Here is a 22,983-nt window from a genome sequence, read left to right on the forward strand (position 1 = left end):
TTCATTCCCACTCACACCTGCACAACCCCAGGTGTGCTGGCCATGGGCTCTGGGCTAGAGCTCGGTATGGCTCAGGCTGCAATGCCCCAAAGTAGAGAGAGTATGGGGGAGACTGTCTGCCACAGCGGCAAGGGGAGGGGTGAGGGGGGGACTGAGGACGCTGGTGGTGGGGAATGTGCACTGGTGGAGGGATGGGTGTTTGATCATTGTATGACTGAAACCCAAACAAGAAAGTTTTGTAGCTATCTCACCATGACTCAATTAAAAAAAAAAAAAAACTGCCTCCAGCTGGCCATTGAGAGCCCTGGCAGTCAGTTTCAATGTCCTGTGGGTCTCAGCATTGAGAGCCCTGGCAGTCAGTTTCAATGTCCTGTGGGCCTCAGCATTTCTCTTCCAAGAGTTCTTCCTTCCTGCCCAAGAGGTGCTCTGGGATGATTCTGGATTTCCTGTAGTGGCCCTCGGCTCGGCCGTTCCTCCAGGGAGCCCCAGCCCTCTGATCTCTACTGGTCAGAGGTGAGGACCTGGGTACTGGGCATGTCATGGCTTTCTGGCCCCCGCAAGGCCCAGGAAGGAAACGCACAGTGCTGGTGGGATGGCCACCAAGGTCGCGCTGCTGCGGAGTCATATGTGGTCCGAGTACTCAGCCCTCGCAGTCACTGATGTGGCCAGCACCTGACAGCCACGCCTTTCCGGGAACGGCCTCTAACACGTGGCTGCTGTCCTCGGCAGGCCGGCGACCTCCACTCAGCAGCAGCGTCAGGAGTCACCAGCGTGCAGCAGGCTCAGGGTCCAGATGTGTGGCAGTCTGTCTGCCCGGCCCCGTCTGAAGGGTGTCTGCCTGGCTACTTGGGTTTTGGGAAATCGTGAATTAAGCCGCTGAAGACATTCATGGGCAAGTTTTTTTTCTTTTCAGGTCACACCCAGCGATGCACAGGGGTCACTCCTGGCTCTGCACTCAGGAATTAACCTGGCGGTGCTCAGGGCACCGTATGGGATGCTGGGAATCGAACCTGGGTCGGCCACGTGCAAGGCAAACGCCCTCCCCACTGTGCTATTGCTCCGCCCCGTGCCATTTTTCTATCTAAATGGCCAGTGCTCCTGTTGTTGTTGTCACTTGTTTGTCTATACGAGCCCTTTGAGTCATCTGAACATTGAAACGTGGCCAGTGACATGTTTCTGCTAACACACTTCTCCATTTCCCCTTCACTTTTTAAAACCACTTTTGGCCACAAAGAAGCTTCTAGTTCTTCTTATTGTACAGTTGTTGATACTGTTCCTTATGGCTTCTGAGTCGCACGCCTGGGAAAGCTGTCACAACTCAACATGGGAAAAAAGCAGCAAGACGGAGTTTCATTACATGAAATCTTTGGTTCCTCTAGAATTTATTCTGCTTGAAGCGGCCAGTGGGGCCAGATGCCTCCTCCCAAGCCCAGCGATCTCGCACCAGTTATTAAGCGGGGGTCCCTTCCCCTGGCCTGGAATACTTCCATTAACATATGCCAACTGGTGCGTGTGTATTTTGGTAGACACATATGTGTGCGATTGTGTGTGGGGTTCTACTTCCGAACTCTCCTCTCTGTCCCCTTAGTCTTCCTGCCCCAACACTGCGTGTTACGTAAATCGCTAGGTACCAACAGCAGGCCCGGGCCAGCCGCCCTGGGGGCCGAGAGAAAGAGGCACCGCTACAGCTGAGCGGCACAGCTGTGGCTCAGCCGGGGCTGCCTAGGGCCGGAGCCCGGAGCCCAGGCAGGAAAAGCGTCCGCCCGCCCCGGAAAGGGCCTCCCTCCCCTCCAGGGAGCCGGAGCACTGCTGGGTCGAGTCTCTCTCTTCCAGAATCTGGGCTGATCCAACAGAACTCTGCCAGCCTGCCTGGGGGCTCCTCAGAAGACCGAGGGTGCCCCACCACCCCGAGGAGAGGCTGCCCCCTCTTCAACCCCCAGAACGGACAAGCTCCGGACACCGGGCGCCGCCACAGAAGCTGGGTCTGCCCCGAGTCCCGGCAGCCGGCTCGGACAGCAGGGCACGGGGTCCACGCCACGCCCATGCAGATGGCCACTGGGACAGCTGGCGGCTGTGGCTCAGCAGATCCCTCCGCCCTGGCAGGGAAGAGGCGAAACCGTGCCATCTGGGGCAAATTGGACGGAACTGGAGCTGATTATGTGAGTGAAACACGCCAGGGAGAGAAGGACAATTACAGGACGGTCTCAGCCATGTGGAGCAGGAAACGGCCAGGCAGCAGCAGGAGGGCCCGGGGCTGTCACCAGGGACCAACGCTGGGCTGGCGTGAGCAGGGCCACTGGCTGGGGCGCCCGGTGGGCCGAGGGGATGCAGCGGCGATGACACACGGAGAGACGTGTGAGGCTGACGCCCCAAACGACTTGATACTGTGCTTAATGATTGTGTCAATAAAAAAATTTTTAATGGTAAAAAAATAAAAGAAATCTACCATTTTCATTTTACCTTATTTGCCTCATTTTTATTTCATCTCATTCAGGAAGTGAGCCTGGAGACCAGGGCAACCTTGCACCCACCCAGGCCTGACGATACCCCCAGACCTGAGCACAGACCCCCAGGCCTGACGATACCCCCAGGCCTGAGACACCCCCACACCTGAGCACAGACCCCCAGACCTGAGACACCCCCAGACCTGAGACACCCCCAGACCTGAGCACACCCCCAGGCCTGAGCACAGACCCCCAGACCTGAGACACCCCCAGACCTGAGACACCCCCACACCTGAGCACAGACCCCCAGACCTGAGACACCCCCAGGCCTGAGACACCCCCAGACCTGAGCACAGACCCCCAGGCCTGAGACACCCCCAGGCCTGAGACACCCCCAGACCTGAGACACCCCCAGGCCTGAGACACCCCCACACCTGAGCACACCCCCAGGCCTGAGCACACGCCCACACAGGCCCTCCCGCACCCGGTGCCCCATCACACACACCCAGACTCACTCACCAGCCCTGCTCACACCCACCGACACCCACACCCACACCTGCTGACACAAACCCCAATCAGGCTGAGCCACAAAGCCATGCCCACAGTGCATTTGTTCCCTCCTGGATCAGACACTCGGGGTGGGGACGAGGCGAGAGGGACGGGCACCCTGCGAGCTGCCCGCCTCTGAGAAAACCACCTCAAGCTGCTTCAGGCTGCGTTTCCTGCCCGCCGAAGCGTTGGTTTCCAGGCCAGCGGGGCTCCGGGGTCACACCTGACGGTCCTGGTTGCCCAGGTGGGCTGCGGGGAATTGAACCCACGTCGGCTGTGTGCCAGGCCAGCGCCCTGCCACTGTACCATCTCTCCGGCCCGAAGCACCCCCGCTCCGTACGACACAGATGGCCACTGTCCTTCCAGGGGAGACTCCGCTGAGTTGCTGAGACGTCAGGTCACCGGCCGCCAGCGGAGACAGAGTGAGCTATCAGAGCTGGTTGCCAGGGGAACCACAACACTCGCCGCTTCCCAGTGGGATGGAGCAGAGTGGGGGAGGCCGATTCCCAGAGCCCGCAGGCCCCCTGCAGCACGACCCACTTTCTGGGACGGGGACAAAGGGAGCGGGATGGCCGCAGGCAGCTCTGGGCCACCCACCTGTGCTCTGGCCCGCCCTGCCTCTGCCTTCCTCCCACCAGGCTCCCACCCTCCGGGCTGGCTCCAGCCCTCCCCCACCCTGTGTGTGGTTTTCCCCAGGACCCCCCCCCCCCCCCCGTGGCACATCCTGACGGTGAAGCACCACCCTCAAGAGCCGGGAGTTCCAGCCCCAACCCGCTGGCCTCTCTGCGGCTCCTCCCCTGCCCCCTCGCCTCCCGGGGCAGCTGAGCCGAACAGGCGCGCGTGGTGGCTGATTCCCTGATCTCCACTCTCTACCTCGAGGGCTGCGGGCAGGCTGGACTGCAGAGCCCAAACGGTCTGACCCACGGGGCCCAGAGCCGGCCGCGCCGCAGGGAGAGGGCAGGTCTGCACGGCCCACGAGAGGGCACCTGGTCAGGCGCGGGCGTGGGGTGGCCCCGGGCATGGCCATCCAACACCGGTCAGGGCGCCGCCCCACGGCGGGACGTGGGGTGTCGTGCGCAGCTCACTTCAACGGCCCGTCCCAGCTGTGTCCGGAAGGCCGGGCTCACCATCTCCGTCACCCCAATGGGGACAAAGGGGGGGCGCTGGCAGGAGGGAACGAGCCCCCCCATCCCCACACAACACGCTGCTCTGTGGCGTCTGCTCAGCCAGCTCCTGCTCCCCGCCTCCAGACCCGGGCGCTCCCCCTGCAGGTGCCAGCGGGGTCACAGGCACGGTGGGGCCGTGGTTTCGCTCCTCCCTCGGTGAGGGGAAAATATTACTTCACGCAGCTCCGGCCACCCCGCGTGCTCACCCATCAGCCCGTCCACATTAGTGCGGAATTAGCGGCTCCTGCATTCACCGAGACTCCACCGGCGTAGATTAAAGCCGTAATGGAAAGGAAACAGCGTCTTTAATCTAATACAGACGCACAAAGCCAGCGGGGAGCGAACAGATGCAAGGCTGTCTGCCGCTGATCTCTGGGGCGCGGGCGCGGGAGGTGCGGGGTTCAAAGGCTCTTTGTCAAAACATACTGTCTGGTGTTTCTGAGCCTGGACCCGATAAATCAGCCACGAGGCTGATCCTGAACGGAGACAAGTGCTCGGGGAGACAATTAAGACCCCACACATTAATGACCCGGTATGTGGGCTGGGATGAAAAATGAATCCGTCATGAGCCATTTTTCCTGTTTGAATATGAGGTTCTCCTCTCTCCATCAAAGCTTCTCGGGCAAGAGTTAGACCCTGCTGATGCTGGCAAAATGCTTTATTATCTTTATTTTTGTGGTCAGAATGACAACTGATTCTCACTCCAGTGCTCAGTGTTATCTTCAGCCCCGGTGCACAGACTTTTGGCCAATCCCTCACCGTTGGGCCAAATAACGATGCCTACAAAATGTGAGCGGATACAACCAATGACTCTGGAGTGTTATTCTAAGCGACTCCACTCCTTCGGTCCTTAGCAAAATTTTTCACATTGCTCTATAATCTGAAGGTGTCTGCTATTATGCATACTTTCAAGAGCGCATTCGACACTGAGTGAAAGGTGCTGAATTTCACTCAAATTGGATAAAATGGGTAAGATTATATCTCAAAGAGATGAAATATAATCTTCGCGTCAAAATGACTCACATGACAAAGCACAGCTACAGAGGAAGTGAGCTGCTACGGAAGACAGAGCGAGGCATCGTGCACTCAACCTTGTCAGGTTTCAAAACAAGGGAACAGGCAAGATTGGATAATGACAGACCCTTGGCCTCGGATTGAAAAACGAAGATGAGGGGCTGGAGCGATGGAGCAGCAGGGAGGGTGCTTGCCTCACACAGCGGACCTGGGTCTCATCCCCAACACCCCATTTGGTCCTGAGCTTGCAAAAGAGCTACCGGGTGACTCTGAGGAGCTGGAAGAGCCTTCATGAAGCCCAGAGGTGCCCGTGCTGACCGGAGACCGGGAGTGATTCCTGAGTGCAGAGCCAGGAGTGACCCCGGAGCACCACCCCGAGCCAAACCCAAACCTCTGAGACAACCAAGCAGTGGAGGGAGGGAAGAGGTAGACGAGTGGCCTGAGGAGAGGGCAGTGGGTTTGGGCACTTTGGTGGGGGTGAGGTGTGGTAGCTCTGTACCCCAAACCATGAGCCTTATCTCTATTGTACCAAGTAAAGTATAATGAAAGTGAAGAAAATGCTAAAAGAGTCTTTTTCAGAAATTATATGCAACAAACATGCACCACACACACAGCTCCAATGTTTATAAAGCAAACATCCCGAAAGGGGGCAGGATGGAAGAGAGAAAGGAGATGTTCAGTAGCGAGAACAGCCACGGAGAGGCTGAGTGAGGAACATTCTCAGGTGGGCCCGAGCTCACGGTGTAAAGGACGCACAGACCCCATCAAGGACCAGAACACAGTTTCCTCAGGTCCACCCAGAACATTCTCCAGGCTACATTAGTCTGAAAATTACGGGCTGGGGAGATAACACAGGGGCTGAGGTGCTGAACCCGCACCCTATCAGACCCCACACCTGACACCCCGAGCACGGCCAGACGTCACTTTTGAGGACAGAAGCAGGAATAGCCTCAGGGCACTGACAGGGGTGGCCTAAAAAGCAAAAGAAAACGCCCCCTCCTTCCAAAAAACTAACACACACACACAGAGGCAACAACTAAACAGAGTGTCCTTAAGCAGCCAGTGGGACAAAGAAGAAACCCAAAGAGAGTGAGCAAATATCTTGAGATGAAAGGAAAACACAGCAAGCCAGGATGGAGGGGACACAGCGAGAGTGCAAGAGAGCGCCAAGGGGGGCCGAAAACGCCACACTGAAAGGGTCACTGCGTCTCGGGGCTTCCTCCCGGCACCACAGAAAACAAAGGAAAAAATCCTTAAAGCAAAAAGGCTCTGCTGGCAGCCTCGGGGAGTTGAGCGCCGGTCAGTGGTTACTGAAGGCCTCGGGCGTTTCCTGCATCCACCCCCTGCCCTCGTCTCTCGGCTGGCGGGCCGGGCAGCGGGCACGGGCGGCGCTGAGGCGGCAGCAGGAAGGACACGTGGCCCAGGGGCAGCCGGCAGGAAGGGCACGTGGCCCAGGGGCAGGGGCAGCCGCACAGGGCCGTGGCCCAGCAGGCTCTCGGCGACGGGCCCGCCAGCGCGTCCGGGTTCGGGTAGCTCCAGCAGGCGCAGAGACGAAGCCGCCCGGGGCGCCCTTACCACAGCACCGGGCCCAGCCTCCACGCGGCCAGGAGGGCTGCCCGCCCCTCCGCTGGCACCTCCCCGGCCGTCTCTCACCAGGGTGCCGCCCCGCGTCCCCAGCCCGGTGAGAGCCACCGCGCAGAAGGAATCCCCAAGGTGACCCTGAGAAGTCACCGCTGGAAGCCACCAGCCGGAACCGCCCCTGGGGAGCCCCACCACCGCCCTCCCCGTTCCCAGCCCACCAGGCTCGCTGAGCCCCTCCGTGCCCGCCCCCAGCCTCGAGCGCATCCTCCGCCCCAGGCACGGCCCCTGGGGGTCTTCGCAGGCCCCTAGGCTGCTGCAATGAACAAAGAGACAACTTGGGCCATTTATGTGCAAACGTATGAGGCATCGCAGACACTTTTTCCCTTCATTAGCCATAACGTCACTGTCATGCTTCCAGGAGACCGTCTGCGGGGAGAAATAACGTATGCTATGACTCAAGCCGCCTCTGGGAGCACCACGTACGGCTTAGGAATACACTTTCCATGAGAATGGAGGCCCTGGGAACCCCCACAAATGGAGAACGCTCAGACATCCTTGGGCCCAGCCACCGCCGTCCACAGGTTACATTTCTCTCCCAGAAGCATTTCCTGTCTGAGAGTCCCTGGGAATCCAGCTATTCTTGAAAGAAAGTGTAAAAAAGGGTGTTTTTCAAGCTCAGCAGGTAACTGGCGGCAGCATTTAAGCACAATCATGGAATGAAAGGAATTTAGAAATACTTGTTTTGGGGTCACAGCCAGCAGTGCTCAGGGCTCACTCCTGGCTCTGTGCTCAGGGATCACTCTGGGTGGGGCTGGGGGGACCACACGGGGTGCTGAGGATCACACCTGGTTGGCTGTGTGCAAGGCACGCTACCTGCTGTACTGTGCTCCCGCCTGGGAACTTAGAAATATTTGTATGTCACGTGGTCTGTGCAGAACGCAAGGGATCAGTCCCTCACCCACACCGCCACTGGCCGAAAACTTATTTAAGGGAAGAACTTGAAGGCTGTCTCGACCAAACTGAGGTTTGAAGGCATGACCTCGGTGATATTATTTCATAAACTTTCCCTCTCTTTCAAGTAACTACCGGACAGGGTGTTTTCTAGTTTACTCTACTTTCAAAATACTCACTGAACAGTATTTTAATTTTAATAATTTATTTACTGGTGCTTACCAGGCTCTCTGAGAGGGATGGAGGAATCGAACCTGGGTCGGCCGCATGCTCAGCACAGGAGGTAGGGTGTTTGCCTTGCACACAGCCGACCCAGGTTTGATTCCTCCGTCCCTCTCGGAGAGCACGGCAAGCTACCGAGAGTATCCCGCCCGCACGGCGGAGCGGGGCAAGCTACCTGTGGTGTATCTGATATGCCAAAAACAGTAACAACAAGTCTCACAATGGAGACATTACTGGTGCCCGCTCGAGCAATTGATGAGAAATGGGACGACAGTGATACATTTACTGGTCGGGGGACCCGCGGAGAGGTTCATGTGGTTCCAGGGACTGCACGGACCAGGGGAGCTGCTGACCCTATACTGTCCCCTGGCCCTGGTTAGCACTTTTACAGTGTATTTAATTTTTTTTGAAGTAAAACATATACATATATATATACATATATATATATTTTGATTTTTGGGTCACACCCGACGATGCTCAGGGGTTACTCCTGGCTCTGCACTCAGAAATCACCCCTGGCAGTGCTCGGGGGACCATATGGGATGCTGGGAATCGAACCCGGGTCAGCCGCGTGCAAGGCAAAAACACCCTACCCGCTGTGCTATGCTCCAGCCCCAGTAAAACATATTTTGTTTGGAGGTTTTGAAGGGCAGGAGGGAGGGAAAGTGGGAGAGAGTGGAAAGAAACGCTCAAGAGAGAGCCCCGCTTCTCCAAGGGTGGAGAGAGCCCTACACACCCCAGCATAGACCTGAAAGCATGCAAGCCCACACCTCAAGAGGGGAGATGCGGGCGACACATGTGCTCAGGCACCACATGCTTGGCCACGTGGGCACAAGCAGCACCTGGGCTGGAGCAGCATGTGTGCCGATGCATTTAGTTTTAAATAGAGAAGTAGCCCTGTAGCACTGGAGCACTGGAGCACTGGAGCACTGTGACTGGAGCACTGTTGTCCCGTTGTTGATCAATTTGCTCGAGCGGGCACCAGTAACATCTCCATTGTGAGACTTGTTACTGTTTTTGGCATATCGAATATGTCACGGGTAGCTTGCCATGCGGGCGGGATACTCTTGGTAGCTTGCCGGGCTCTCTGAGAGGGACGGAGGAATTGAACCCAGGTCGGCCGCGTGCAAGGCAAATGCCCTACTGCTGTGCTATCACTGCAGTCCAAACAGGGAAGTAAGAAGTATTAACTGTTCTCCATTTTATGCAAAATCATGTTCATTGAACAAACATTTACTTGTTTTGCTTTTGTTTTGAGACCACACTCAGCAATGCTCAGGGGTTCCTCCTGGCTCTGCACTCAGCCGTTACTCCTGGCGGTGCTCGGGAGACTATCTGGGATGCCAGGGATCGAACCTGGGTAGGCCGTGTACAAAGCAAGTGCCCTCCCCACTGTGCTGCCGCTCCAGTCCCCCCCTCCCCCGAGCAAACACTTATTAGGTGCCTACTGAATACACAAGCTTTATCAAGCATCACACATAGCAGGTATAAACGACCTGGGGTGGCCACAGAGAAGCCTTAATTTGGGGAAGAACTCATCTATGTCAGAGAGACTGGAGACAGTCAGGACCACGGGGGGAAGGGGCGGGCGGAGGAAGAGGAGTCGCTCCCATAGCCCCTGGCGGGATGCTAAACCAGTACCGAGACACTCGGGAAACTGGAACGGGGAATTACCGCGCGAGGCAGTGATTCTACTGTTGGCATTTATCCCAAGAGTACAAAACACGGGACAGGAAAGATCTACACGCGCTCCATCTGCAGTGCTCACTGCAATGGCCAAGCTGCGAAGCCCCCCAGTGGCTCTCTGTGATTGATGGGTGGACAGGAGGGCATGGTCTGAGCACAGTGAATGGTCCTCTCAGCAGGGGCAGCGTGTCCGCTGGAAACAAACCCCGAGCCCGAGCTCAGATCTGAGGTCAGTGCGCGAGGGGGAGATGAACAGCGGGGGAGGGGAGTGGACACGGCGTGGGAAGGCCGGAGCCCTAGGACATAGATCTGGACGCCACCGCCACCCCGATGGGAAGGATCAGGAACCTGCGAAGGGGACAGGCAGTGAATCTGCGTGTCAGGAGGAGGCAGGGGGACTGCTCCTTCCCGCCGGGAGCCGGAGCCTCGTTTCCGTGACACGGGGACATCTGGCAGAAACCCTGTTATTTCTCTCGCTCTATGATAGTATTTAGAGATCTGTGGGGAAGTGCTCCAGGCAGAGAAAGTCCCAGAACAAAGGCCCTTGGGGGGCAGGCTTGGCGTGTCTGCTGAGCCCCAGGGCTGGGGTCCAGGCCCACTGCAGCAGAGCGGGAAGGAGGAAACGGCGGGCGGGGGTGGGGATGTGAGTGGGGACCAGGCACACAGGCCACCCTGGGGCAGGGCCTCCTCTGAGGGTGATCCTGAGGCCTGTGAGCTGAGGATGACCGCGAGGAGTGACCGGGAGGGCTCCCCGCACGCAGGCCTGGGGCAGGGAGGTGGGGAGGAGCAGGGAGAGGCAGAGCGGCAAGCTGGTGACCACAGCACCTGCTGGCGGGTGGGACTGTGGGCAGAGGGACAGAGGGACAGAGGTCCAGGATGCCCTGGGGTCTCCCCTGACCCACTGGAAGGAAACAGCTGCCGTGTGCTCAGGGGCAAGAGGCAGCAGGGAGCAGAGGGTGTGGTAGAAGATTCTAGAGTTAATTTGTGCAAGGCAAACGCCCTACCCACTGTGCCATCGCTCCAGCCCCTATCTTTTTGTCTTTATTTTATGTTTTCTTCTTTCGTGTCACACCAAGCAAGGCTCAGGGGTTACTCCTGGCTCTGCACCCAGGAATTTCTCCTGACAGTGCTGGGAGACCACTTTGGATGCCGGGGATCGAACCCAAGTCTGCCACACGCGAGGCCAATGCTCTCCCCACTGTACTATCGCTCCAGCCCAGAATGTCTTTTTTTTTTTTTTTTGCTTTTTGGGTCACACCTGGCGATGCACAGGGGTTACTCCTGGCTCTGCACTCAGGAACCACTCCTGGCGGTGCTCAGGGGACCATATGGGATGCTGGGATTTGAACCTGGGTCGGCCGCGTGCAAGGCAAATGCCCCACCCGCTGTGCTATCGCTCCAGCCCCCCAGAATGTCTTTTTTAAAAAAATGAATTCTGGGCACAGAGAGGAGCTCAGCGGGCGAGCACACGCCATGCACGCAGGAGACTCGGGTTCGACCCCCAACCCACACGGTCCCCTGAGCACCACTAGGATGAATCCCCAACACAGAGGCAGAAGCTGCCCCTAAACACGCCTGGATGTGGTTCCCCAAATAAGTCTAAAAACCCCAACAAACCACAACAGAAATGGGCTCTGATGTGCCTTTTGAGCTGTCTCAGCTGGACGGGTGTCTCACAGCCTGGGTGGGGTGGGGACGGGAGAGCGCCGTCTCCCATCTCTAGTCTCCAAGCAGAGGGAAAACAAACCCCAACAAAGTGACTTTTCTTCTGTGACTTATCTCCAGTCTGACCGACCACACACTATCCAAAGAGCCTTCCAAAAAATAGCATCCCGGAAAATAAATAAATAAATAAAATTTAAATATAGACCTCCCAGAACAATCCCGTTTCCTACTGCAGCCCCCCGGGACAGAAATGCTATCAAAAGAGCAATTAACTAAGTAAAAACATGAGGGTGTGCAGCCTCCCCTATTATCTCTGCAAATCAGAGGTGAGGACACAGTTTCTGAGGAAACCGAGGACCTCCCAGGCACAAATATTATGAGCTCAGTCCCCCTCAGAGTTCTGTTCCTCCTGCCAAGAGCCCTGGAATCAAGAACTTCCTAAGCTCCCAGGAAAACACAAACAAAAAACCCCAACACAGCCCAGTAACTAATTTTCCAGACAGAAAAACAGGGGGACCCAGGAACCAACACAGGTGAGACTTGCCAACCCAAACACGACAAACCTAATGATAAAGTCCACAAAATACTCAGGCCAAACTAAAAATTTCTCATTCGTGTATTTGAAAACATCAAGGTATTCATTGCCACTTCCCCCCCCCCTTTTGCCATTGCTTTTAAGAACTCCAATTGATTAGATATCAAATGGGAGAGATGAAGAGAAGGGGAGAAACCAGTTTGGGTTTCCAAAATACATAACATAAACTGTTTTAAAGAAAAATACACCCAATAATCTGATATTTTGGACTAAACAATCCATATTTTACTAAAAATATTCCTGGGGCGGGGGCCGGAGCGATAGCACAGTGGGTAGGGTGTTTGCCTTGCACGCGGCCGACCTGGGTTCGATCCCGGGCATCCCATATGGTCCCCCAAGCACTGCCAGGAGTAATTCCTGAGTGCAAAGCCAGGAGTAACCCCCTGAGCATCGCTGGGTGTGACCCAAAAAGAAAAAAAAATTAAAAATATTCCTGGGGCTGGGGGACGAAACAGAATTACAGTAAGTTGCAAATGACAAGATTGTTTAGCTAAACATTGTAAGAAATTAATGAAACAATTACTGGAACTAAAAGGGAAGTTTAGGAGGATAAGAGGTTAGTACACACAGAAAAAGGAATTTATTTTTTTACAAAATAGCAGCAAGCCACTGGGGGGAAAATGAAATAATCCATAGACTAGAGGATCAAATTATTTCTGGATAAATTTTAAAAAATGGAAGATCGACATCTAAAACATTACTGGGAGAAGGAAAAGTCTAAATAAAGAGGCGGATCAAGATTGTGGATTAAAAGGTTCAACTTTTAAAAGTTTGTCAGTTCTTTTCCATATTGATAGAGTCCATAAAATGCCCACCCACCAAAATTTCCACAAGCATCTCTGGTGGTGGGGGTGTAAGTTGATTCTAAAACTTACATGGAAATACAACCTAGAAAAACCACATCATGCTTAGAAAAAGAAATCTGTGCTCTCGAGGGCCCGGCCTGTTGATCCCGCCCAGGAGTGTTGGGACCAGGTCATCCGAAGGGAGCAGTGAGAAGGTGGCGGAGGGCCTGGCTGACGCAGACAGTCTCCCCTGGGCGGGCTGAGGCTGAGGGTGTGGCCCACAGCTGACAGGGCAATCAAGGCCACAAACTGACAGGTGCCTGCAAGGTGCACTGGAGGTGCAAGGCTGCTGTGAAGCTGCTTTCTATTTTGTTTGGGGATCACACCCAATGATGCTCAGGGGTGACCCCCGGCTCTGCACCCGGGAATTACTCCTGGCTCAGGGGACCATATGGGATGCTGGGAATCAAACCCGGGTTGGCCACGTGCAAGGCAAGAGTCTTACCCGCTGTGTTATTGCTCTAGCCCTAGAAGCTATCTTATTAAATGATATCATTTAGGTCTGGGGAAGTGGTCCACATGGTGGAGAATCTTCTTCGTGTGTATGAGGTCTTGGGTTCAAACCCCAACACCACATACGGTCCTCTGGGCACTACCAGGCGTGACTCCTAAGCAGAGAGTCAGGAGTAAGCCCTGAGCACAGCCAAGTGACCCCACCCCAGACCAGAGTCGCATATTCATTCCTTATATCTGACAACGAGAAGTATATATGAAGAATAGTCTCCATCCAATGATATAATGATACATGAGCTAATTAAAAATGAGCGAAACATTTGACTAGACACTTTACCAAAAAAGATAAATAGGGTCAGGGATAAGGCTCAAGTGGTAGAGCAGTAGAGCATGAATACAGATTGTGTGTGTGTGTGTGTCTGTGTGTGTGTGTGTGTGTGTGTGTGTGCGCGTGCGTGCGTGCGCGCGCACACCTAGTCCCCTGGGGATGGAAACTGGGGCTCCTGCTTCCAACCATGTGTTCCAGCCTCGAGCCATCTCCCTGGTCCTACACGGAATGACCCTACAGACCTAACACGGTGCGGCTGTGTGCAGGAGTGTGGGCGGGGCCAGGTGGAAGGCTTGGTGAGAGGTGGCAGCTCTCTCACAGAGCAACCAAGCCCGCCCAGGCCAGAGCCTGTCCCATTCAACCTGCTGTTATAGAAACTGCTGGCACACATACAATCCAGTCGCTTTGAGAGGCAGAATTTAAATCTACTCTTGCACGTTATCTTATAAGTGAATACAAGGGCTGAGTCATAGGGACAGAATGAAAGAGACGCCCATAAAGAACTGGCTCGTGGGGCCAGAGCAATAGTACAGTGGGTGGGGAGGGTGTTTGCCTCGCATGTAGCCAACCCCAGTTTGTTCCCCAGCATCCCATAGGGTCCCCCAAGCACCGCCAGGAGTGATTCCTGAGTGCAGAGCCAGGAGTTACCCCTGAGCATCATGGGGTGTGACCTATAAAGCAAAATTAAATAACTTACTAGCCAGCTCCTGAGGGCACGGTGAGGGCGAGGCTGCTCAGGGTCGGCTTCTGCCATGCGGGCTGCAACCCCCCAGACCACCGCCACTAGGGGGGGATGGGGAGAACAGAGCTGGGATTTTCATATTTGGGGCCCTTTTAAGACTTTTTTTTTTTGTAAATTACAGTTATTATTTGGAGGTTTTGAAGAGAAGAAGGGAGAGAAAGTGGGAGAGAGTGGAGAGTAACGGCCCAAGAGAGAACCCGGGCTTCTCCAAGGGCGGAGAGACCCCGACACACGCCCCAGCATTAGACAGGGAAGCATGAAGGTCCACCTCTCAAGAGGGGAGATGCGGGCGACACGTGTGCTCGGGCACCACATGTATTTGGCCACACTGGTACAAGCAGCACAAGGCTTCGGGCAGCATATGTGCCCAACTTTTTTTTTTGAAGTTGCAGTTCTATAAACAGAGAGTAAAGCAAGTGGATGTATATAGCTTTGGGTTCAAGGATCTGCACATCTGATTTGCGTTACCAATGAAAGGAACACAACGGCTACACCAACGAAGGCGGCAGGGGTAGGCTGGCCCCAGCCCTGGCACAAGCGCCACAAGTTCTCGTGCCAGGCCAGTGGGCACTGTGCCCAGCCTCTGTGCCCCTGGAGACAGCAGGGCTGCCTTCACCCCGAGCGGGGTGAGTGATCCAACCTGCTCTTTCTTCGAAGACTCACCAGCTCAGACCCCGACCCCCCGGCTCAGCTCTTGGCAAATCCCGTCTTTGTCTAAGAAAGGCAGGAAAGCTTGCTGCTTTGGGCCACTTCTGGGACACCCCAACTTTTAGGGGCTCCTGCCCACAGGTTCCTTCTCCTGTTCTTCCGTCTGATGTGGACTCACTTCATGGACCATCTACCTAGGAGGGAAGGTGGCGGGGAAACGTGCCCCATTCCCAAGAACGTCCTGGGCTTCTCCAGGGCTGTGAGGACCCGGGAGGAAGTGACCCCAGGGTTCTGGGAGGCCCAAGCTGGGTACTGAGCACTGTCCCAGGAGCGGCCCAGAGGGTCCTGGAAGCAGAAATAGGGAAAGTGGCTGCTCTCCAGGAAGGGGCTAGCCGGAAGTGGACGTGCTCTTAGCCGGAAGTGTCAGCAGGAAGCGGAAGTGCTGATGACCGGAGGCGGAAGTAGGTGCATCTCACTTCCTGGGCATTAAGGCACCCCTGAAGCAGGGTGAGTGGCATGTGGGCCTGGGCAGACCCGGCTCTGGCGGGGGAGGGCCCCGGGGCCCTGCGCGTGGACCCCACTCGGAGCCACCTTCAGTTGCGCCAGCAGCAGCGGCCTCAACTCATCAATGGAAAGCCACCACTCTGATCCCAGCGCCTGGGAGCCCAGGGATGGGCACGCCGCAGCCTTGGCAGCCCACCGTTGTCACGGCAACCACCACCCTTCCTAACCTACAGAAGCGGAAAGATTCCGTTCCATAAAGGCTGCTGCTCCCCTTCCCTCCCTGCACGCCCACACTCGGGCTGTCAGCGGTGGCTTCTACCTACACGAGCGGGGTCCCCCACCCCCGGGCTGTCAGCGGTGGCTTCTACCTACACGAGCGGGGTCCCCTCTCTGCAACGGGCCTGGAGCTGCCCGTCCTGACGCCACCGTCTGTCCCAGTGAATGTGATCACTGGCATCTGGGTTCTCCCCATGCTGAATCAAAGCACCTGGACTGGAAGAGTGAGGGCCACCGGCCTCCTCCTGACCAGGACATCCTGTGCCAGGCTGTGTGGCCACAGCCTGCAGAAATGCCCGGGCCCAGGGCCAACAATAACACAGACCCTAGTGCTGCGTGTCCCTGCCACGGGGGGGTCATCTTCCAGTCTGGGTGGGTTCTGTCACCATGCTGGTGTGGGGGTGGGGAGGAGAGCACAGGCCTCGTACGTGTGAGGCCCTGGTGTTTATCCCTGACACCGTCAACGTTAAAGAAAGAAAGTTTGCACAAAACGTGTCACACTTATGAAAATACTCTAAAGATAGTGACTGAGTCACTGGGTGCTTTCAGTGATGAGCACTTAACTTGCGCCCTAACATGATTTGCGCAAACATGGCGCCTAAATCACCTCCAGGAAAATGAAAACATACAAGAAATGCATTTTTTTGGGGGGTCAACTCACTGAATTTAATTCTGTTCCCAAAAAGGACAGACTCCAGTTGTGACTCCAGTTTTAACACAGTCCCTTGAAAGATTAGACATGAATGTTATCTTTGTTTAACTCCCAAGAACCCACAACAAGCAAGTACACAGTACGGTGAAAAGATTTAAATGAAGACAGGCAAATGCATTGCTAACCTAACCCTCGATGCTTCTCATAGCCCTGGCATCCAAGGTCTGAAAACCACTGACAAAGAGTGGGTTTGAAGTAAGATGTAACCTTTAATAAAAACCTCCTGTAATCAACCCTCTGTGGTATTCTAGAATATTCATGTAGGTCAGGGAGAACATACAACATCTTCCCAGTTCCCGTTCCTGAATCTGGCCCACAGAATTCTGGGCAACTCCCAGGAATGGCATCACTTAAGAGTCAGAGCACTTGTGTGACCAGGGAGGAGAAATTCACCTGCTTTTTTTAAAGGGAAAGAAACACGGTGCCAGGCCCTATCTCTACAGCCCCTGCTTCCTCCTGGAGAGAGCCCACCTCCAGAGTTACCGGAGTGCAGGGACGCTCTCTGCAGCCCCTGCCTCCTCCTGGAGAGAGCCCACCTCCAGAGTTACCGGAGTGCAGGAACGCTCTCTGCAGCCCCTGCCTCCTCCTGGAGAGAGCCCACCTCCAGAGTTACCGGAGTGCAGGAACGCTCTCACGGGAGCGAGGCAAGGCCGCGGCCGGGCTCCGGACACTCTGCTCTGAGTCTGGCTGGAATTCCCGCTCGGTCACGTGTGCCCTGATCTGCCAGCAGGGGAGGAGAAGGGACAGAACAGAGCCCAGCTGCCATCCGCACCCTCCCCCGGTGTCCCCGAAGAGAAGGCGAGGGTGGGAGTTTCTCCTGGAGACAGCGTGTGCTTCCCGGCAGGCCGGCTGGCACGCGTTCAGGAAGCAACATTTGGACAAGCAGGCATCAGAGAGACAAGCAGGGGGGCCGCCAGAGCCAGGGCACCGACATGCGCCTCGAGGCCAGAGCACGGGCTGCACCAAGGGCTGCACATCACACGTCCCCCAGAAGACGCAACCCCAGTGGCCTTGGCGCTCCCCTCTGCCCGGGGGCACTCCCTGGCCCCTTCAGTCACATCACCCCCTGGCCCGCTGGGCCCCTGGGAACTGGGTACTTACAGCTGCATGACCAGGTACAGGTGATTTGGGCTTTCGTAGATGTCTTCCAGGGCCACGATGTTCTCATGCTTGATTCTGAAAGGAGAGAGAGACGCGTGAGCATGCAGCCACCCGGCGCACGGCAGGCAGAGGAGGCTGGGAAACCACGATGTGTGTTCGGGAAGCCACTCCAGGACACACACACGTGTGTTCAGGAAGTTACTCCAGGACACACACACGCGAATCTCGGGACCGAGCACTCCTGCTGAGGTGCTCCGGACTCTGCAGTAGGCCATTCCGCAGGGCCCCTCCAGACCGAGCAGGCGCTGCCCCTCCACCTGCCCCCTAGGAATCCTGGCGGCCACGAGCTTCTAGAACGCAACAAAAAGTCCAGGTATGCAGGAGCAGTGGCAGCAAATGCCAGGCCTCACGGGGCAGGGGAGGAGCCGGCCCTTCGCCTTCCCCCAGGCCCGAGGGGACTCTGAAACGATGCCCATGATGGCTGCTTATTTAGCTCCTACATGGCCATGATACACACACACACACACACACACACACACACACACACACACACACACACACACGCACGCACGCACACATGCACACATGAATCTCAGAACAAAGCAGCTCACTACAGAGAACTCTCAGACCCTAGTTATTAAAATTTTAGAATTCCTAGAGCGTGTGGCCACTCTTCCGGCCGTGCGACATTACATGCTATCCACGACAAGCAATACAGAACACACTGTCTAGCACTGCCTTCTCGGCAGGCTCAGTGGTGGTGGGACTGGTGTCAGAACACTGACTATGACCATAGTGGAGAGAGGGTACGGTGCAAACTGTCTGCCACACAGGCAGGGGGAGGGTTGAAACGGGGCCGGCGGGGGGGGGGAGGTACTGGGGGTTCTGGCGGTGGAAAACGTGCTCTGGTGAAGAGGTGGGTGGTTGGTCACTGTACGACGGGAGCTCAAACATGAAAGCTTTGCAACTGTATCTCACGGTGAATCAATAAAAAAGGGAAAAAGAAGCAACTCCATCCCCAGGGCTAAAGTTGCCCCCAGAGCACGGAGACTGGAGCCCCTCTGGGATCGGGGACTGAGGCCAGTAAGATTCTGACTGGCCCCAGGTGGCCCTGAGGAGCCGGATGTCTTCAGGAGAGGGAAGCAGCAGGAACAGCAGACCGGGCCGGGGCCGGGACAGCAGGGGGCAGGCGGGGGGGTGGCCTTGCACGCAGCCTTCCTCTGTCCCCACTTGCCCACCATCATCTAGGGAACCCCCAGGGACTTCGTCTTTTGGAGGAGCCACCTGAATCGCTGATGTCACACAGGATCTGAGAGATGCCAGGGCGTGAAAACTGGAAAATGGGTGTCCTTAGACGGGGTGCAAATTCTTAACCCTGACGCAGGCAGAGCCTGCTCCCGAACCCACGCCCTGATGCTCTCCCCTGCGCCTCCTCATCTCTGAGGCCCTGCACGGACCCGACAGCAGCCCGTGGGGTGAGTGATCACTTCCGGGCCCCAGAAGCCCAGCCTGGCTGATGTCTTCGGGGGATCCCTGGACTGGGTCCGAATCATTCAAGTCTGGCTCTCCTGCAGGACCAGGTGATGGAGTCCCGGCCTGGGTCCCAGGCCCGCCAGAACCGGCCGGAACCCTTCGCTGCATGCAGCCCCCCACTCGAGGCTGGAGCGTGGGTGACAAGGCTTGCGCTTGTGGTCCCGGGCACGCAGTGACCCACCCTGACCCTGCTCGCCACAGCCTGCTGAGGAGTGCTGGGCGCCAGCGGGCTGCCACCAGGTGTGGGAAACACCAGTGCTCAGGCACCACACAGACTCACACTCCCCGGCCAGGCCCCGGGCTCGACTCTAGCAACCGTCAGACCTGAAGGAACCGTGTGTGAGATCCTTGCCGGCTCCCCCGCCCCCGGCCCGGGTTCACTTGGTGGGCTGGGCGGGCCCGAGTGTCTGCAAGGCTAAGGCACTCCCGAGACCGACAACCAGCGGCAGAAACGAGGGAGAAGGAAACAGACCAACTCCAGCCCACGTGGGCCCTCAGCTCAGTGACGCCTGAGCGCCTGCCGGGGGCCGGGAGATGCACCGCCGGGGCGGAAAGAGCCATCGGGGCGGCCGTGACGCGTGTGACGTGTCCACCTGGCAGAACAGGACCACAGAAAGCCCAGAGCGCGTGAGGTTTCCTACCTTTAAGTCTTCAAGATGCGTCCTGGACCATCCCGGGCACGGGCGGCTTCCAGAGAAGCCCCTCTGGGAGTGGCCTTAGACTCAGACACGGGTACGGCTCCGCCGTGGGGTCCCGCTACAAGCAGAGCCCGATACAGAGACGGGGTACGGGGCGGGCGGGCGTCAAGGGCTAGGCTGACCCGAGACAGGCGTGGGGGGCAGAGCCATGTGGCCCCGCACAGACTCAGTAACACCGGAGAGGTAAGAGCTAAGCTGCAGCCTCGGGAACTGTGACGCGTGGGGACAGGCGGGGAGGGGAGGGGTGGAAGCTCACACCGGTGGCGGGATTGGTACTGAAGTATTATATGTCTAAAACTCAACTACCAGGAATTTTGTAAATCACTGTTCCTTAATTAAGAAAATATATATGGCGCCACAAAGGGCCGGGCACCCGTTATGTTTAATGCTGAGTAAGCGATGAATATTCCTTAGCATAAGTATATCCCAACTGCCACCAATGCTACTGATCTGACTTTCAAAGGCCTGGAGGCACTCAAACCCCAGTTTTCCCCCTGCTAACTCTGGCCACCCTTGCGACGTAAATCACGGTCCTGGACTCTTTCAACTGGGCTTAGCTATCTGGACCCAGCATCCTAACTCAGACGCCCCCGTGGAGTAAAGCCACGAGCGCTCACTCAACCTCACACAGAGTCGGGAGTGCGCAAGGCACGTTCCCAGCCCACGTGGGAGACGCATCGCTTAAGAACTGAACCTCGTCTTTGCTGCAGGAGAGGAGAAATCAAGCTGATGTAATGCACGGTGTCTTCCTGAGTCCTCGAGGGGCTGGTTGGTACTTTCCCTGGCTCGTTCCTCTGAACTAACGAGTGAAGCAGCGGGCATGTGCCACCTTCCTGCTACGTGTCTGGGAGAGAGCAGGACAAACGTAAGTTAGCCTTCAAGGGCCGAGCGAGTGCGGGCCAGAGGGAGGACAGGGGTCAGAGGGAGGCGCTGGGTATGCGGGACCCGGCTTCGACCTCTGGCGCGGCCTGGTTGCTGTGTCCCACAGGGCCTGTGCCCTCTGCCTCCTACATGCTCAGACCCCAGCGCCCAGCCAGGCCGCCCGAGACTGCCAAGAGGAGCCCTGGGCACCGCGAACCGTGGGAAGGGCCCCTCCCTTCTAAAACAAAAAGTGCCAATCAAGCTCTCGGGGAGACCCACGAGGCTATTCGGACCCAATGAAATAAGCTCCGTGGAAAAGCACTAATTCGATGAAATCCAGGACATGTTTGGGTCAGAATTATAAAAAAGGCTTCAAAGAAACAGTGGACAGAAGCGGCCAGGAATGCGGCGCATCTGAGGAAGCACACGAGTGATTTCACAGAAACCCTAGCGGGGCTTTTGCACCGGCCCCGGGAAAGGGATCAAAACATTTCGGCTTGTGTCAGGACAGGGTAAAAGCGTCACCCCCCACCCCCGCCCAGGGGCCGGCTCCCCTGTACATAGACTGCACTGGGTTCAACCGGGTGCCTGGCAAGGAGGCACGGCTGGCCGCCCAGAGCTCCCCATCTGGCTCACGAGAGCCCTCCAGGCCTGGGTGCGCGCCCCCAGGTGCCTGGTGAGGACCTCCACAAGCAGAGGCCCCGGGGAGCCCCCGGGAGAGCCTCCATCTCCCCCCCCCCGCAGCGATCTCAGGCCAGAAGGCTTGTGCCTGATCCTCTCGAGCTGTGATCAGGCCCTGACCATCTGGTTTCTGTCCACCCACATCACTGTTGCTCTCACCTGCCCAGGTGACGGCATTCAGGAGTGCAAGTGATGATCTGGGACAAAATACAGCATCAAGAATAGGGTGTGACCTGTACTGCACACCGTGATGCACAGAAGGGAAAAGAGAGAGAGAGAGCAAGAAGGAAAGTGCCTCCCATAGAGGGGGGCTGGGGGATGGTGGGAGGGAAACAGGGGACACTGGTGGTGGGAAATGGACACTGGTGGAGGGATGGGTGCTGGATCATGTATGACTGAAACCCACTTCTGGGTTTGCAATGGTCTATCTCACGGATACCCAATTAAAACATTTTATTTTATGTTATTTTTGCTGTTTGGGTCACACCTGGCAATGCATCCCCTGGTGGTGCTCAGAGGACCATATGGGATGCTGGGAATCAAACCTGGGTTGGCCGTGTGCAAGGCAAACACCCTACCCGCTGTGCTATCACTCCAGCCCCACATTTTTTTTTTTTTAAAGTAAAAATAGCACAGAGTTCATGCCCAATTCAATCAGCTTAATCAATGGCTGAGTAAACACCAGGACTCCCACAATAAAAGAAAAACAGAAGAGCGTTATAAACTAAAGCGGCACCATGGTAAACCATCATGAACTGGAGGTTATTCTTTTGCAAATAAAGCCCGCACTAGGCCCTTTGAGAGGGCTGTAGCCACACCTGGCTGCCTTCAGGGCTGACTGCTGGTGGGGCCGGGGGCCAAACCCGAGTCGGCCACGCCAGGGCCAGCGCCTCGTCCACTGTGCTTACAGCCCCAACGCAAGGCTCATTTCCACAAAGTGGCTGCGTAGCTACTGGCGTCGAGAGAAATCTGAGCTCTCTCTCTCCAGGGATTGTTCACTCCTTTGTCCCCGCCATCGTCCCAACGCCCAGCTCGTGCATGGTGGGTGGCACCTTCAGCCCACCCTTGGTGAACGAATGAAGGCATGAACAGACACAAGCATACCAAGCTCAGGGTCAGTCAGGCGACCAGCTCACAGAGCTCAAATGACCCGGTAGCCCCCACCAAACAAGGTGCCCACCTGAGCTGGTCCCCTGCAGCTACACTCAAGTAGTCCTTCCGGGCCTGAAGCAACACTCCCAAAGACGGGGAATCTCTGGATTGTGATTCTCTCATGCACCGTATAGACACTCCCTTTCAATGCAGAGCCGTAAGCATGTCTGACAGGCACACAGATCTTCCCAAATCCATAAAGTCTTGATGGAGAAGCTATAGGTCAGAGCTCCATGGAGTCCCTCAGAGACCCCTGTAGAACCAACCCTGACAGCAATCGGTTGGTTGTGACCCCCACCAACATGACCCTGATGGAGTCTGCTCCTGTGACCCCCACCAACATGACCCTGATGGAGTCTGTTCCTGTGACCCCCACCAACATGACCCTGACGGAATCTGCTCCTATTGACCCCCACCAACATAACCCTGACAGGGGTCAGCTGGCTGAGACCCCCACCAACATAGCCTGACAGGGGTCGGCTGGTTTTCACTTCGGCCAAGTGTTTTGCCACATCCTATACTCCAGGAGAGGATCTAACTCTACACTGAAATGACATTCCTTGGTCATACATGCCA

At 56.4% G+C, this 22,983-nt stretch overlaps 1 protein-coding gene across 1 annotated transcript in view; it reads right to left on the bottom strand.

The window, feature by feature from the left end:
- Positions 1-22,983, bottom strand: part of CAMK1D (calcium/calmodulin dependent protein kinase ID) — a 172,427-nt gene that overhangs the window by 35,243 nt on the left and 114,201 nt on the right. Inside the window, exon 3 of the mRNA XM_055147579.1 lies at positions 17,483-17,557. Within this exon, the coding sequence (XP_055003554.1) occupies positions 17,483-17,557 (75 nt within the window). The remainder of the gene's footprint in view (positions 1-17,482; positions 17,558-22,983) is intronic.

Source organism: Sorex araneus, chromosome 9 (genome assembly GCF_027595985.1).
Source record: "Sorex araneus isolate mSorAra2 chromosome 9, mSorAra2.pri, whole genome shotgun sequence".
In the NCBI taxonomy this organism is placed as follows: domain Eukaryota; kingdom Metazoa; phylum Chordata; class Mammalia; order Eulipotyphla; family Soricidae; genus Sorex; species Sorex araneus.